Below are 18,894 nucleotides of genomic sequence, written 5' to 3' on the forward strand. Positions count from 1 at the left end.
TTTTGGTGTCATTTAATTAACAGAGCTTAAGTGTGGTTAAATGTAAAGGTACGATGTGTACAATCTTTTTGAGTATTTTTTTTACAAAATGTGAATCCATTTTTGGATTTAAGATTGTCTTCATTATAAAAAAAAAACGTTTTAGAAAAAAAATTACAAAACCTAAAATTGGACTAATTTTGCCTCCTTCTATCTTTCTTCTGGATAAAACTAGAAACTTATTTTTTTCTAAAAGATTTCTTATTGAACGTAGATTTTTACGTAGTTAGTTACACAAGGCTGAATTTTCTGGTCAAATATTTCGAGAGCTAAATGAACATGAAATATGGAAAAATTCCTCTAAAATACTGAGAAACCTAAAAATCTTGAAAAACTAAAAAACTAAAAACTTTGAAAAACTAGAAAAAAAAAATGAACATGAAATATTAAAAAAATTCTATGAAATAATGAGAAACCTAAAAACCTTGAAGAACTAAAACAAATATTAAATGAACATGAAATATGAAAAAATTCCTCTGAAATACTGAGAAACCTAAAAACCTTGAAAAACTAAAAAAAATAGAATATGAACATGAAATATGGAAAAATTCTTCTGAAATACTGAGAAATCTAAAAACCTTGAAAAACTAAAAAAAAGGAAATGAACATGAAATATGAAAAAATTCCTCTGAAATACTAAGAAATCTAAAAACTTTGAAAAACTAAAAAAAAGAAAATGAACATGAAATATGAAAAAATTCCTCTAAAATACAGAGGAATCTAAAAACTTTGAAAAACTAAAAAAAGGAAATAAACATCAAATATGAAAAAATTCCTCTGAAATACTGAGAAATCTAAAAACCTTGAAAAACTAAAAAATAGGAAATGAACATGAAATATGAAAAAATTCCTCTGAAATACTAAGAAATCTAAAAACTTTGAAAAACTAAAAAAAAGAAAATGAACATGAAATATGAAAAAATTCCTCTGAAATACAGAGGAATCTAAAAACTTTGAAAAACTAAAAAAAAAAAATGAACATGAAATATGAAAAAATTCCTCTGAAATACAGAGGAATCTAAAAACTTTGAAAAACTAAAAAAAAGAAAATGAACATGAAATAAGAAAAAATTCCTCTGAAATACAGAGGAATCTAAAAACTTTGAAAAACTAAAAAAAAAAAGAAATAAACATGCAATATAAAAAAATTCCTCTCAAATACTGAAAAATCTAAAAACCTTGAGAAACTAAAAAAAATAGGAAATGAACATGAAATATGAAAAAATTCCTCTGAAATACTGAGAAATCCAAAAACCTTGAAAAACTAAAAAAATAGGAAATGAACATGAAATATGAAAAACTTCCTCTGAAATATTGAGAAATCTAAAAACCTTGAAAAACAAAAAAAAAGGAAATGAACATGAAATATGAAAAAATTCCTCTGAAATACTAAGAAATCTAAAAACTTTGAAAAACTAAAAAAAAGAAAATGAACATGAAATATGAAAAAATTCCTCTGAAATACAGAGGAATCTAAAAACTTTGAAAAACTAAAAAAAAGAAAATGAACATGAAATATGAAAAAATTCCTCTGAAATACAGAGGAATCTAAAAACTTTGAAAAACTAAAAAAAAGAAAATGAACATGAAATATGAAAAAATTCCGCTGAAATACAGAGGAATCTAAAAACTTTGAAAAACTAAAAAAAAGAAAATGAACATGAAATATGAAAAAATTCCTCTGAAATTCAGAGGAATCTAAAAACTTTGAAAAACTAAAAAAAAAAAGAAATAAACATGCAATATAAAAAAATGCCTCTCAAATACTGAGAAATCTAAAAACCTTGAGAAACTAAAAAAAATAGGAAATGAACATGAAATATGAAAAAATTCATGTGAAATACTGAGAAATCTAAAAACTTTGAAAAACTAAAAAAAAAGGAAATGAACAGGTAATATGAAAAAATTCCTCTGAAATACTGAGAAATCTAAAAACCTTGAAAAACCAAAAAATGGAAATAAACATGCAATATAAAAAAATGCCTCTCAAATACTGAGAAATCTAAAAACCTTGAGAAACTAAAAAAAATAGGAAATGAACATGAAATATGAAAAAATTCATGTGAAATACTGAGAAATCTAAAAACTTTGAAAAACTAAAAAAAAAGGAAATGAACAGGTAATATGAAAAAATTCCTCTGAAATACTGAGAAATCTAAAAACCTTGAAAAACCAAAAAATGGAAATGAACATGAAATAAGAAAAAATTTCTCTGAAATACAGAGGAATCTAAAAACTTTGAAAAACTAAAAAAAAAAAGAAATAAACATGCAATATAAAAAAATTCCTCTCAAATACTGAAAAATCTAAAAACCTTGAGAAACTAAAAAAAATAGGAAATGAACATGAAATATGAAAAAATTCCTCTGAAATACTGAGAAATCCAAAAACCTTGAAAAACTAAAAAAATAGGAAATGAACATGAAATATGAAAAACTTCCTCTGAAATATTGAGAAATCTAAAAACCTTGAAAAACAAAAAAAAAGGAAATGAACATGAAATATGAAAAAATTCCTCTGAAATACTAAGAAATCTAAAAACTTTGAAAAACTAAAAAAAAGAAAATGAACATGAAATATGAAAAAATTCCTCTGAAATACAGAGGAATCTAAAAACTTTGAAAAACTAAAAAAAAGAAAATGAACATGAAATATGAAAAAATTCCTCTGAAATACAGAGGAATCTAAAAACTTTGAAAAACTAAAAAAAAGAAAATGAACATGAAATATGAAAAAATTCCGCTGAAATACAGAGGAATCTAAAAACTTTGAAAAACTAAAAAAAAGAAAATGAACATGAAATATGAAAAAATTCCTCTGAAATTCAGAGGAATCTAAAAACTTTGAAAAACTAAAAAAAAAAGAAATAAACATGCAATATAAAAAAATGCCTCTCAAATACTGAGAAATCTAAAAACCTTGAGAAACTAAAAAAAATAGGAAATGAACATGAAATATGAAAAAATTCATGTGAAATACTGAGAAATCTAAAAACTTTGAAAAACTAAAAAAAAAGGAAATGAACAGGTAATATGAAAAAATTCCTCTGAAATTCAGAGGAATCTAAAAACTTTGAAAAACTAAAAAAAAAAAGAAATAAACATGCAATATAAAAAAATGCCTCTCAAATACTGAGAAATCTAAAAACCTTGAGAAACTAAAAAAAATAGGAAATGAACATGAAATATGAAAAAATTCATGTGAAATACTGAGAAATCTAAAAACTTTGAAAAACTAAAAAAAAAGGAAATGAACAGGTAATATGAAAAAATTCCTCTGAAATACTGAGAAATCTAAAAACCTTGAAAAACCAAAAAATGGAAATAAACATGAAATATGAAAAAATTTCTCTGAAATACTAAAAAAAACTAAAAACCTTAAAAAACTAAAAAAACTACAAGATTGAAAGACTACCGGAAGTCCAAAAATACAAAAAAAAAATAAAAAAATTAAACAATATCCTATTATTGTAAGCAGTCGAAACGTTAATAAATCCTCTAGGTTTTTATATTTACTAAGATATGTATTAGTATTCATTTTTTGTAGTAACAAAGTTATGGCAATCTTTATTTTTTATTTTTGAATTTATATAGCTTTTGTATGACGATTTTTTTATATAATTTGGTATAAAATCATCGGTAGACAAAATAAAATGGGACATCCAAAATTTACGCATAGAGGTGCTAAATTAACTGCTATTTTTTTTTTTTTGGAAATATAGACGACATTAAAGAACTGAACGTTAACTTAATGTTGTTGGCAATATGTCATTAAAAAATAATTTTTATAACCTTATTCTAAAAAAAGCCAAATTTACCCAAAGTCCATAATGCTTGTCTATAACTTTGCTATTACAAAAAATAAAACATAATAAAATTTTTTTAGTAAACAAAAAATTGCTTAAATTTTCTTAAAGTTTCAACTCACTATGATTTTTTAAAAGTTGTACTTCCTTGTCCCCCTTTATTTTTAGCCGTCCTAACTCTATTAATTTTAATAATAATAAAAGTTGTCAAGAAAAAATTTCATGCTTTAAAATTTATGTTTCTTGCCGATTTTGAATAACTTTTCAAAATTCTTTTCTCAGAGTTTAAACCCAAAATTCTTCGACTTAGCGTAACATATCTCCAACATTTTGATTTAAAAGACTTGACCGGACTCCAGCGCAGCTGCTTTCAATTAAACCATTATCTCTCCGAACGCGGTAAACAAATAATTATCGCTCTGAATTCGCCCAACTCGCCTAATTAATTCCATGTCATTATGTCAAGGCCCCCAATTTGCATAATCCCCTCAACCCACACACAACGAAAATTTTTCAAACAAATTTCATCAAAAAAAAATCATTCGGTGCGCCTCGGCGATAACACGACCCGATTAACCTCCAGCTATAAACAACGCAAGATAATTGTCTTTATTTTGACGCAAATAATGTTGCGAGCTGTTGTGGTCATCCTCACACTCGCCCAAGTCGTGCAAAGTGAGTTGTTGTTCGAGCAAGGTTTCCTCAAGTTTGTGCGACATGGAAAACGCCAACTCTACACCAACGTGGAACGCATCGACGAAAAACTGATCGGAAAAGACCGGCATTTGGTGGTCGTGCGGGCGAAATGGATGGAAGTTGTCCATGCCAGATCGGTGGCCAATTTAAAGAGCTTGAGGGAGTTGTTTATGGCCAAGTGCGGGATTGTGACCATCGAAGCTGGGGCTTTCTTCAATTTGCCCAACTTGTCTGTGCTTCATTTGGAAGATAACGCCCTTCAGGAGGTCAAGAATGGGGTTTTCAGCGGCCTGAGTGTGAAGATCCTGACTCTGCATCGCAACGAGATCAAGAGAATTGAAAGTGGGGCTTTTGACCAAATGCCCAACTTGTACAAAATCAAGCTGAACTCGAACCGCCTCAAAAAGTGGGACTCGAGCTGGTTCAAAAACTGCCCACAATTGACCGAACTCTTCGTCCGACGCAACAAAATCAATCACTTGCCCCCAGAAGCCTTCAGAAATTTGCAATCACCGGAGGTTAAAATCTACCTCAGTAAGAACAAACTAGGGGCAATTAACCCCGAAAGTTTCCACAATTTGGTGGCTTTGAGCCAGTTATACCTAGACAGGAACAACTTAACTTTAATCCCAGTTAACGCCTTTCGTGACTTGCGAAAAATCGATGTATTGTACTTAGCCCGGAACAAAATCCAGGAAGTGAATCCTGGAGCTTTACCAAAAATTGTCGAAATTGGAATCCTGGACCTGTCCAGCAATTTATTGAATTGTCTCGATTATGGTCTTGTTGTTAAGGCAAATGTGACCAATTTGGAGAAGAACGAAGGCGCCTGTGAGTGCATTAAAAATTTGGCCCTTAAACTGGAGCAGGAAACGAAGGAACAGGAGGTGCAGTTTGATGGAGACACGTGTCCAGACTTGGTGCAATAATTCAGTATTTTGTTGTGTTTTTTATTAATAAATAAAGTAATCAATCAAATGCGCATTTTTTGTCGTTGCGGAAAATCCGATTTGGGAGCCATTTGTCATAGTGAAAAATTTTATTCATTAAAAAAATTCATAACTCAAAAACTAAAAGTCGTAGAGCAATGCGGTTTGTTCCATTGATTTCAGCGGTTCATTTTCTGTATTATACCAACTTTTCACGAGATTTTAAATTTTCAATTTTTTTGCTCAAATTTCCTGAGTAAATACACTTACCTTCAAAGAGGTGAAAAAAAATTTTTTTGAAACTAACTCCAGCAATTTTTTATGGACTTCTACATGCCTTAACAACCCGCTAAAGTTGTTAAAAATCCACAAAAAGTCCAAATGTTCGATTTTTTGATGTTTGATGTTTTCAATTTTCGTCGCAGTTTTTGTCGGTTTTGGGTACCCGGAACATTTCTCGAGCAATAGCTCCGGAACTATTAGAGATAACCCCATAAAGTGTACTATCGTTGGAAAGCTCATTAAATTATCTATTTTTCTTTAAAAAGATTATTGTTCTCCGACTAATAGTTTTCGAGTAAATTAATGCTAAATGCAAAAATTGGTAAAATTTTAAAAAATTCATAACTAAAAAACTATTAGGAATTTGGCAATTTTCTCGATGCCAATCGATTCCCCGGATCATTTTGCATGGGTTTGGATCAAAACAGGTCTACTTTTTAAAATAGTTTAGCCGTAAATGAGAAAGTAATAAAAATTTAAAAAAAGTTAACACCCCCCCCCTTAAAATCGGTCAAATTTTAAAGTGTCTCAAAATCAAATAAAACCTATTCTATCTTATAGATTTTGATGTGCTCTTTACGATGGAGCAAACCGTTTTCTTCCACCTCTTTTAGTTTGGCCATAATCGGCGTTTGAAAATTGAAAAATTTTTTGCGAGATATCGCCTTGAGTCCTATGCCATTTTGTAGAGTTCTTTATTCCGGTTATCCTCCATTTTTCCGTTTCTCGATATCTCTAATAGTTTCGCCGTAATTAGCGATTGAAAATTGAAAAAAAGTGAAAATGGAAACCTTTTTTTGCGTTTTTCTCAGAAATTGTAAGACTTAGAGCAACGAACAACAAACCATCTGATAGCGCTTAATTTTGTCTATTTTTTCGACCAAACCCGAAGCCGCTCCGGGCAACGGTTCCGGCTACAGAGGCGATCAAAGTCTTTCACTAAAAAAATTCATAAAAAAAAAACTAAAAGTCGTAGAGCATTGCGGTTTGTTCGATTGAATTCTACGGCTCATTTTACATATTATATCGATTTTTCACAAGAATAAAAAATTTAAAATTTTTTGCCTAAATTTAGGGTAGCCATTTGTCATAGTGAAGAATTTTATTCATTAAAAAAATTCATAACTCGAAAACTAAAAGTCGTAGAGCAGTGCAGTTTGTTCTATTGGATTCAGCGGCTTTTTTTCTTTATTATACTAATTTTTCACGCAATTTAAAATTTTAATTTTTTTTGCTCAAATTTCCTGAAATTTACAAGTTACCTTCAAAGAGATGAAAAAAAAATTTTTTTTTAAACTCACTCCAGCAAATTTTTATGGACTTCTATATGTCTTAACAACCCACAAAAGTTGTTAAAAGTCCACTAAAAGTCCATATGTTCGATTTTTTGATGTATGATTTTTTCAATTTTCGTCGCAGTTTTTGTCGGTTTTGGGTACCCGGAACATTTCTCGAGCAATAGCTCCGGAACTATTAGAGATAACCCCATGAAGTGTATTATCGTTGGAAAGCTCTTTAAATTATCTATTTTTTTCAAAAAAGATTATTGTTCTCCGACTAATAGTTTTCGAGCAAATTGCTGCTAAATGCAAAAATTGGTAAAATTTTTAAAAATTCATAACTAAAAAACTATTGGGAATTTGGCAATTTTTTCGATGACAATCGATTCCCCGGATCATTTTGCATAGGTATGGATCAAAACAGTTCCACTTTTTAAAATAGTTTAGCCGTAAATGAGAAAATAATAAAAATTAAAAAAAAGTTAAAACACCTCCCCCTTAAAATCGGTAAATTTTTAGTGTCTCAAAATCAAATGAAACCTATTCTATCTTATAGATTTTGATGTGCTCTTTACGATGAAACAAACCGTTTTCTTCTAGCTCTTTTAGATTGGCCGTAATCGGCGTTTAAAAATTGAGAAATTTTTTGCCAGTTATACCTAGACAGGAACAACGTAACTTCAATCTCAGTTAACGCCTTTCGTGACTTGCGAAAAATCGATGTATGGTACTTAGCCCGGAACAAAATCCAGGAAGTGAATCCCGGAGCTTTACCAAAAATTGTCGAAATTGGAAAAACTGGAGCAGGAATCGAAGGAACAGGAAGTACAGTTTGATGGAGACACGTGTCCAGACTTGGTGCAATAATTCAGTATTTTGTTGTGTTTTTTATTAATAAATAAAACAATCAATCAAATGCGCATTTTTTATCGTTGCGGAAAATCCGATTTGGGAGCTTTTCGTTCGAAAGCTTCTCTCTTAAATTCCCCAAACAGTCGCACTCCATTTCGAAAATCCCAGTCACGTTCACTTTTTTCGCAATCGCCACCACTTTAAACGGGACACACTGTAGGAAATTTCCGCTCAGGTCCAGTTCCAGGATTTCGTTCAAATTCCTGAAGGCGTCTTCGTCAATTTCCGTGATTTCGTTCCAGGCTAGTTCAAGTTTGTTCAATTCGGTGAAATGTGAGAAGAAACTCTCCTCAATTTTTTCGATCATATTCCTGTTGAGCGACAATTCATCCAGAGCGTCCAAACCGTCAAAAGCCTGCGGGTGGATCATTCTGATCCTGTTGTGGCTCAAATAAATTTTCAAGTCCACTAGTTCATGTCCTTCGACCTTGTGGCTACTTTTAAGGTTAGCGAAAGCTCGTGCCGGAATTTCCCGGATGTGGTTCTTCCGGAAAAAAACTTGCGTCAGTTTCGGGGTGTTGGAGAACCAGTTAATGTCCCAACTGGCCAAGGAATTATTGTTCAGTTTGATGATCTCCAAGTGGGGCATGTTGTCAAAAGCTCCACTCCGGATGATCCGGATTCTGTTCCGGTGAAGCCACAGTTCACGCACTGGCAAATAACTGAACACTCCCTCTTCAATCGTCCTCAAGTTGTTGTCCTGGAGGTGAATCAGGTCGATTTGGGGCAAATTCTGGAAGGCCCCCGGAGCCAAAAGCTCAACTCCGCACTGTTTCAACCTCAGAGCTTTCAAATAGGGCAAACTCTTGACTGCGCCTTTGTATAAGAACAGTTTCGCGGTTTCGACCTTGAGGTCCACAGCTGAGGCGAAGCGGTGCTGGTCTATGCTTTCCAAAGCTCGGAAAATCTGCTTCTTCATCGGGTCTTCATCAGAGGTCCGGGAGAAGATTTTCGCTGACTGGAAGATGTATCTTCGGGTTTGCACCACTTGGATTATTACGACCAAGATGAGAAAAATTGAGGCGCCGTTCATCGTGAAGTTTTAACAATGACTGACTAAATGACATAATTAATTGGAGTAATTAAGTGCTTTCACACGGAATACCAGGAAGGGGCCATTCTGTTTGGGTAATTGCTTTGGCATTGACACAGTTTGGGTTAATTGATTCGATTTGTTCGAGAAACACGGCGCAGGAACAAGTAATTATTACAATGAAACGAATTAAAAAAAATTAACAAGACCAAAATCTAATAACAATAATATCATTCATTCCAAAAAATTTTGGGTGTTACTTGTTAATAACAAGTACGTAATTGGGAAAATAAAAAAGTTAGAAAATTTATTAAAATCAATTGGAACCCATCCTATCTGATAGATTTTGATGTGCTCTTTACGATGGAAAAATGTGTTCTCCTAGTTTCTTCAGTGGTCATAAAAATGAAAAAAAAAATTAAACTCACTCTAGTGAAGATTTATAGACTTTTAAATGCGTTAATAACTCGCTCGAGTTGTTAAAAGTCCAAAAAGCGTCCATGGGTTCGATTTTTTTATGTTTGATTTTTTCAATTTTTGTCACGATTTTGGTCAATTTTCGGTACCCGGAACATTTATGGAGCAATAGTTCCGGAACTATTACAGATAGTCCTATGAAGTGTATTATCATTACAAAGCTCTTTGCATTATCTATTTTTTTCAAAAAAGATTATTGTTCTCCGACTAATAGTTTTCGAGCAAATTGCTGCTAAATGCAAAAATTGGTAAAATTTTAAAAAATTCATAACTAAAAAACTATTGGGAATTTGGCAATTTTCTCGATGCCAATCGATTGCCCGGAACATTTTGCATAGGTATGGATCAAAATAGTTCCCCTTTTTCGAATAGTTTAGCCAGAAATGAGAAAATAAAAAAAATTAAAAAAAAGTTAACACCCCCCCCTTAAAATCGGTCAATTTTTAAAGTGTCTCAAAATCAAATGAAACCTATTCTATCTTATAGATTTTGATGTGCTCTTTACGATGGAACAAACCGTTTTCTTCCAGCTCTTTTAGTTTGGCCGTAATCGGCGTTTGAAAATTGAAATTTTTTTTGCGAAATATCGCCTTGAGTTCTATGCCATTTTGTAAAGTTTTTTATTCCGGTTATCCTCCATTTTTCCGTTTCTCGTTAGCTCTAATAGTTTCGCCGTAATTAGCGATTGAAAATTGAAAAAAAGTGAAAATGGAAAACATTTTTGCGTTTTTCTCGAAAACTGTAAGAGTTAGAGCAACGAAAAAAAAACCATCTGATAGCGCTTAATTTTATCTATTTTTTCAACCAAACCCGGAGCCGCTCCGGGCAACGGTTCCGGCTACAGAGGCGATCAAAGTTTTGCACTAAAAAAATTCATAAAAAAAAAACTAAAAGTCGTAGAGAATTGCGGTTTGTTCCATTGAATTCTACGACTCATTTTACATATTAAGTCAATTTTTCACAAGAATTAAAAATTAAAAATTTTTTGCCTAAATTTAAGGTAGCCATTTGTCATAGTGAAAAATTTTATTCATTAAAAAAATTCATAACTCGAAAACTAAAAGTCGTAGAGCAGTGCGGTTTGTTCCATTGGATTCAGCTGCTCATTTTCTCTATTATACCAACTTTTCATGAGATTTAAAATTTCAAATTTTTTTGCTCAAATTTCCTGAGTAATAAATACAGTTACCTTCAAAGAGATAAAAAAAAATTTTTTTAACGTACTCCAGCAAATTTTTACAGACTTCTATATGTCTTAACAACCCTCTAAAGTTGTTAAAAGTCCACAAAAAGTCCATATGTTCAATTTTTTAATGTTTGATTTTTTCAATTTTTGTCGATTTTGGGTACCCGGAACATTTCTCGAGCAATAGCTCCGGAACTATTAAAGACAACCCTATGAAGTGTATTATCGTTGGAAAGCTCTTTAAATTATCAATTTTTTTCAAAAAAGATTAATGTTCTCCGACTAATAGTTTTTGAGCAAATTGCTGCTAAATGCAAAAAATGGTAAAATTTTAAAAAATTCATAACTAAAAAACTATTGAAAATTTGGCAATTTTCTCGATGCCAATCGATTCCCCGGATTATTTTGCATGGGTATGGATCAAAACAGTTCCACTTTTTACAATAGTTTAGCCGTAAATAAAAAAATAAAAAAAATTAAAAAAAAGTTAACACCCCACCCCCCCCTTAAAATCGGTCAAATTTTAAAGTGTCTCAAAATCAAATAAAACCTATTCTATCTTATAGATTTTGATATGCTCTTTACGATGGAACAAACCGTTTTCTTCTAGATCTTTTAGTTTGTCCGTAATCGGCGTTTAAAAATTGAAATTTTTTTTGCGAGATATCGCCTTGAGTTCTATGCTATTTTGTAGAGCTTTTTATTCCGGTTATCCTCCATTTTTCCGTTTCTCGATATCTTTAATAGTTTTGCCGTAATTGGCGATTGAAAATTGAAAAAAAGTGAAAATGGAAACCTTTTTTTGCGTTTTTCTCGGAAACTGTAAGACTTAGAGCAACGAGCAAAAAACCATCTGATAGCGCTTAATTTTATCTATTTTTTTAAGCAAACCCGGAGCCGCTCCGCGCAACGGTTCCGGTTACAGAGGCGATCAAAGTTTTGCACTAAAAAAATTCATAAAAAAAAACTAAAAGTCGTAGAGAATTGCGGTTTGTTCCATTGAATTCTACGGCTCATTTTACATATTATATCAATTTTTCACAAAAATTAAAAATTTAAAATTTTTTGCCTAAATTTAGGGTAGCCATTTGTCATAGTGAAAAATTTTATTCATTAAAAAAATTCATAACTCGAAAACTAAAAGTCGTAGAGCAGTGCGGTTTGTTCCATTGGATTCAGCGGCTTTTTTTTTCTATTATACTAATTTTTCACGCAATTTAAAATTTTCAATTTTTTTCCTCAAATTTCCTGAGTAAAAAGTACATTTACCTTCAAAGAGGAGAAAAAAATTTTTTTTTATACTAACTCCAGCAAATTTTTATGGACTTCTACATGTCTTAACAACCCACTAAAGTTGTTAAAGGTCCACAAAAAGTACAAATGTTCGATTTTTTTATGTTTGATTTTTTCAATTTTCGTCGCAGTTTTTGTCGGTTTTAGGTACCCGGAACATTTCTCGAGCAATAGCTCCGGAACTATTAAAGACAACCCCATGAAGTGTATTATCGTTGGAAAGCTCGTAAAATTATCTATTTTTCTCAAAAAAGATTATTGTTCTCCGAGTAATAGTTTTCGAGCAAATTGCTAATAAATGCAAAAATTGGTAAAATTTTAAAAAATTCATAACTAAAAAACTATTGGGAATTTGGAAATTTTCTCGATACCAATCGATTCCCCGGATCATTTTACGTAAGCTTAGTCCAGAATAGTTAGATTTTTTTCGTTTTTTACCTGTGCAGTAAAGAGGCTCATCAGAGAGGTCTCCGCAATCGTCGCCTCCATCGCAGTAGGCGTTGAGTTTGACGCACCTGCCGTTCCGGCACGGAAACTCGCTGATCCTGCAGGCGGGTCCCGGCGTGGCCTCCTGCAGGAGTCCTAGCAGGAAAAGGGCCGATCCCACCCAAAGCCACATTCTGTAAATCGGATTCGATTAAGTCATTTGCATTTTCTACAAGCTTACTTTTAATAAGGGCTAATTGTGCCCTCGCCCGGCTTAGAATCGATTTATTGGCCGGATTAGGCCAAATTTATTGTGTTAGTGGTCGAGTTTGTAGCGAAAAAATTTCAGCCCGGTTGTGTGCAAGAGACGTGTGCTGAAACCTCGCTTTGAAGTCGTGTGCTAATTAGTGCAGGGTTTTTCGACCGTTTCAGGTAAGGCTTTTGAAGTCTTGGAGGTTAATCTTTGAATTTGAGAGAGCGAGTCTGGCATCGAGTGTTGACGTTTTAATTAATTTTTTGCGACGTGGCGGCGTCTCGCCGGAGCAATCCGGGTAAGTAAAGGTGTTTCCGGGTAATTTGAGCAATGACGAAACCGGAGGGAAATGCTCGAAATACAGATATAATTCGCGTTTATAAATCTTGTCACGTAAAAAATCTCAAGTGGCCAATTCGTTTTAAGAAGATAAAGCAATTACAATTTTTCAAAACGTCGGGAACGAAATTAAACAAGGAACGTGCTGTGCCATGCCGAATTACTCATGTCTGAGGACGTACAAAGCGGCCAGGACTCGCCAAGATCAACTTGTCGGCGAACAAACGCTGAAATATCGATTATGGAGCTTTTAAAATTGACACCGCCAATGATGGATGGAACACTCAAAAGCGAGATTTTTCAAAATCGCTGCTCTCAACACCCTGCCTCAATCGAATTTATATTTAACAGCCAAAAGAGCGAAACAACGGTTTTGTGGCCCGAAATCGTTATTTATCAGACTCCAATTACATCAATATCATAATTACGGCGAGCGCAATAATAAATTTATCAGATCGCATTTTATTGACGTTTCGAACGTTAATAATAAATTAATGTTGATTCAAATATTGGACTGACGTCCGTCGTGTAATTAAACCATCCCCTATCGAGCCAAATTGTTATCTTGGCCGCAAAAATGCAATTCGACTTGAATATAAATACCGACAACAATAAAACCGAGTGCGGAGTTGTTTGCGTGTCGGCTGGTAACACTGCCCATAAAATATTTTCACGTTGGCCACATTTGTTCGCCGCCGGCTGGTCAATTAGCGGATTCGGTGATCTATGCCCGCGCTCGAAATTAACAAATTTTAAGGCGAACTAAATCATCATTATTCCCGATAAACAAGCGATTGTTTTAATAAAAATACAACGCTGAAGCGGGATCAAAGGTGGCTGAGTATGGCGAAAAGTGCTTCCGTTGCTTGGCGACGGCTTGTATAATGAATAGGGTGGCAGCACTGCAAATCTAAGACGATTGTTTGTTTACGTTATTATGTTTGTGCAAAGAGACAAACGACATAATGATTTCCAACTGTACATATTTGGAAATAAATTGAATATAAATGGGACAATAAAGAGGAAAACTGGATTTTTCACATCAAAGGCAGCCGGGGCAACAGGAATTATTTCAAAATTCGATTATTCACTGTGTAGGCAACAGATCAAAAATGTTTCGAATACGAAAAAACCAAAAACATCTGGTAAAATAGTTATTCATTATACAAGACGATAAAGAAATTGATTTTCTACGAGGGATAATTTCTTTAGCGTCTTGTGTAATACAATAATATTTCAAGTTTTTTCAAGTGTGTTGAAATTAATATTTAATAAAATAAATTTAAATCATTTTATCTACTCCTGCGGTTAAAGTGCTATTTTATCTACTCAAAAGTATCGTTAAGAAATGGTTTAAAGTCTATTATAGTACTTAACACAGAACATGACATGATTGAAAATAAAATACAAGAAATATAAAAAGATAATAATAAGAAGAAAGATAGTGTAATTAACACGAAATAAAAATAAAACACACACCTACGTTAATTAGTTCTCTAACAATTCAATAATTCAATAATTTTTATTTTGTGGTCAAATTTAAAATTTCTGATTAATTTGTGTGTTTATGTGCTTTTTAAAAAAGTAGAAAATAATGAAATTCTAAAAAAAGCAAAAACTTATGATCAGGATAGCAGTTATAATCCCTTCTTTCAATTTCTTCTGTCAATTAAAATTTTTTCTTAGAACTTAGAACTAGAAAAAGTATTCTTAACTATTAGAATTTATTACATAGATTCTTTGTTTTTTCAACTGTTTTTGGTACTTAAGTAAAGTTTGCTTCATTATAACAATAAATAAAAAGCGCAAACATTTGGTTAAAAATGGTGGATGCGCCGGGAAAAATTCTGCTAGACGAAATAATTAGAAGATCGTAATAGTGATAACTTTTTATCTCAACTTGCCATATGTAAATCTTCCTAGATATAGAAAAATTTTTCCCTGACAAATAAAAACGTCGGAGTAGTTTCTACTTAAATATTTCTTTTAAAAAGTTTAAAATGATAAGTTGAAAGTAATTATAGCTTTTTTAATTTGTTAAATAATTTACGTACATTATATAAACTGTATAAATAAAAAGTCAATTTAGAAATTTAAGAGAAAAACAATGCCAAAAATTTGAATTTTTAATAACTTTAAAAAATTGTGGTCTATTATAGTACTTAATACAGTACATAACATGATCGAAAATAAAATACAAGAAATATAAAAATAATATTAAGAAGAAGAAAGATAATGTAATTAACACAAAATAAAAATAAAGAAAAACAAGAAAAAAGCAAAGTGAGTTAAAAATTTCATACCCCTACGTTAATTAGTTCTCCAACAATTCAATAATTTTTAATTTTGGGGTCAAATTTTAAAATTTTTGATTAATTTGTGTGTTTATGAGATTTTAAAAAAGGTAGAAAATAATGAAATTTTAAAAAAAGCAAAAACTTATGATCAGGATAGCAGTTATAATCCCTTCTTTCAATTTCTTCTGTCAATTAAAATTTTTTCTTAGAACTTAGAACTAGAAAAAGTATTCTTAACTATTAGAATTTATTACATAGATTCTTTGTTTTTTCAACTGTTTTTGGTACTTAAGTAAAAGTTTGCTTCATTATAACAATAAATAAAAAGCGCAAACATTTGGTTAAAAATGGTGGATGCGCCGGGAAAAATTCTGCCAGACGAAATAATTACAAGATCGTAATAGTGATAACTTTTAATCTCAACAGACCATCTGTAAATCTTTCTAGATATGGAAAAATATTTTCACTGACAAATAACAACGTCGGACTAGTTATTCTACTTAAATATTTCTTTTAAAAAGGTATTGATAGTAATTAAAGCTTATTTAATTTGTTAAATAATCTACGTACATTGTATAAACTGTATAAATAAAAAGTCAATTTAGAAATTTAGGAGAAAAACAATGTCAAATACATATTTGAATTTTTAATAACTTTAAAAAATTGTGGTCTATTATAGTACTTAATACAGTACATAACATGATCGAAAATAAAATACAAGAAATATAAAAATAATAATAAAAAGAAGAAAGATAATGTAATTAACACAAAATAAAAATAAAGAAAAACAAGAAAAAAGCAAAGTGAGTTAAAAATTTCATACACCTACGTTAATTAGTTCTCCAACAATTCAATAATTTTTAATTTTGGGGTCAAATTTTAAAATTTTTGATTAATTTGTGTGTTTATGAGATTTTAAAAAAGGTAGAAAATAATGAATTCTATAAAAAGCAAAAACTTATGATCAGGATAGCAGTTATAATCCCTTCTTTCAATTACTTCTGTCAATTAAAAATTTTTCTTAGAACTTAGAACTAGAAAATGTATCCTTAACTATTAGAATGTATTACATAGATTCTTTGTTTTTTTCAACTGTTTTTGCCACTTAAGTTAAACTTTGGTTCATTATAATGGTAAATAAAAAGTGCAAACATTTGGTTAAAAATGGTGGATGCGCCGGGGAAAATTCTGCCAGACGAAATAATTACAAGATCGTAATAGTGATAACTTTTAATCTCAACAGACCATCTGTAAATCTTTCTAGATATAGAAAAATATTTTCACTGACAAATAACGTCGGACTAGTTATTCTACTTAAATATTTCTTTTAAAAAGGTATTGATAGTAATTAAAGCTTTTTTAATTTGTTAAATAATCTACGTACATTCTATAAACTGTATAAATAAAAAGTCAATTTAGAAATTTAGGAGAAAATGAATGCCAAATATTTGAATTTTTAATAACTTTTAAAATTGCGGTTAGGAAGTCTATTATAGTACTTAACACAGTACATAACATGATCGAAAATAAAATACAAGAAATATAAAAATAACAATAATGTGAAGAAAGATAATGTAATTAACACGAAATGAAAATAAAGAAAAATAAGAAAAAAGGAAAGTGAGTTAAAAATAATAACAAACTCTTAGGATAAATTTTTTAAGTGATAGTTAGCTTTCGCCGCCTGAACTTTAATCAAAAAATAATTAAAAGTTAATAGTAATGGTTAAAAACTCTGCACAGTTTTAAATCTGAAATATATAGAAGAAATAGGAAGGGCCCTAAAACAGAACCTTGTGGTTTTCAAGCTGTAAATGAAAATCCACAAAAAGAAACTTTTTTGTTGTTCTCCAGCTTTGAGTCCAACCTTGAAGTCAAAAATTCTGTTTCCAGTAATTCCCTTCGTTCATTGACTGGAGCAATGCTGGCAGCCGTTAGCTAACCTGTTCCTAAACCGTGAGATTTACGATTCTTCTGTGTTAATATCGGGAGAGTTTTCCGTTTTGTGCGCTGCCTCTGACACTGTTTTAATTTACGATTGAAAAACGCTCGTCGAAAATAATTTTCGCATTCAAACGTTATTAAAGCCAAGTCCATTGTCTTAACACGTTTCGAACCAACAATAGTGGGGTGTTTGATCTGATTTATGTCCCGCGGCCTTCCCGCAATCTCCTCTAATCCAAAATCAATAGCTCTTTTCACAAATCTAATGTTAGACAAACACGAAAACCGAAAAAAGGCTCACGAAGCTTTATCTCCGACTCGCCAAACTAATATTTATGTACTTTGTTTATAATCTAGTGTCAGCTATCGGATATGCTAGTCTGATCGTTTTTGCGTTGTTTGCTCGACTATATTTCTACCCGGCTGGCAGTTTTCACTTTTAAAAGCTTCAATGTGGCCGGGCGACAAGATGAATGGCCGGCTTTTCCAAATCGACACGACGTCGTTTAAATCATAGATAGAATCAGGGTCGGTGTCCACTTTTCAAAGAGCGGAGCGGAAAGTTGGTGGATGCGCCGGGTTGCATACGATAAACACGCCGGATATGAAAAACTATTCAAAGGGCGCTTGACGCCGGATTGAGATATTTAATATGGATTTTGGCGGTTGATTCAATAAGACGCCCTTTGCCAGTCAGAGCTGCCATTGAGTTATAAAAGGCAACGTCTTGGTGGTAAAGTGGTTGCGATTCGGCGGCGCCTTAAAAACGCCTATAAATATCAAGTGGCATCTGTGACGCCTGTAATATACCGATTTCCGGGCGGAAATACCTTCTTTCCCTTCGCTCCATTCACGTTTTGCCCGCGGCTTAACACCGATTACAGACCGATTCGGAAAAATTCGAAACGTCTACTGACCTACAAACGGCACGTGAATGAAGGCCGCGCCATATTTACGGCTTTATTATGATAAGTAAGTGGGAAAGTTGGGAAAAGTTGCGATTGAATCGCTTTGAGTTCCCCGAAATTAAAATTCGGAGAGGGTATTAAACATAAGCAAAGCAGCTGCCGCACATTTATTACTTTTCATCGGGCAAAAATTGTTTTTTCAAATAGTTCGATCGTTTTCCAGCAATTTAATAAATCCCTGATTTCGAAAAAAGCAAAAAATAATAATTAGAAGTCAATTTGTTATATATAACTTTTTCTCGAACTGATAAAAATTCTTTCTAATCCGCAATTTTTTAAAACTTTTCTTAAAACTCGAAGTAATTTTTTTTGTTAAAAATGAAAATATTTGACGTTTTCTTTCTTAAATTAAAAAATAAAATTAAGTATCCTAAAATTGTGTATAAATAACACTAAAAGTGATAAATTTATTTAAATATACAAATATTTAATGGATTTGCAATTAAATTAATTTTAAATTTTTACCGTCTTAATTCTTAAGATTTTCCAACTCTAGCAAAAGCACAAAATTATCTTAATCATATCACATTGAAAAATAACTTAATCTGCATCAAAACCCACTTTGAAATTTTATAAAACAGAGTAACATAACAGAAACAGTTTGCTTTTCACTTGAATTGTTGTCTACTGTATGAATTAATAAAATAATTATCCTAAACTATCAGATTTTATTACTTATTTTCTTTGTTTTCCCAACAATTTTTGGCACCTAATTAAAACTAAAAGTAAATAAAT

General features: G+C 31.6%; 1 protein-coding gene across 1 annotated transcript in view; it reads right to left on the reverse strand.

Annotated features, from left to right (window-relative positions):
• Nucleotides 1-18,894, reverse strand: part of LOC661988 (uncharacterized protein) — a 130,165-nt gene that overhangs the window by 23,407 nt on the left and 87,864 nt on the right. The window contains exon 3 of the mRNA XM_015982913.2: nucleotides 12,371-12,552. Within this exon, the coding sequence (XP_015838399.1) occupies nucleotides 12,371-12,552 (182 nt within the window). The remainder of the gene's footprint in view (nucleotides 1-12,370; nucleotides 12,553-18,894) is intronic.

This window comes from Tribolium castaneum, chromosome 6 (assembly GCF_031307605.1).
Source record: "Tribolium castaneum strain GA2 chromosome 6, icTriCast1.1, whole genome shotgun sequence".
Lineage (NCBI taxonomy): Eukaryota > Metazoa > Arthropoda > Insecta > Coleoptera > Tenebrionidae > Tribolium > Tribolium castaneum.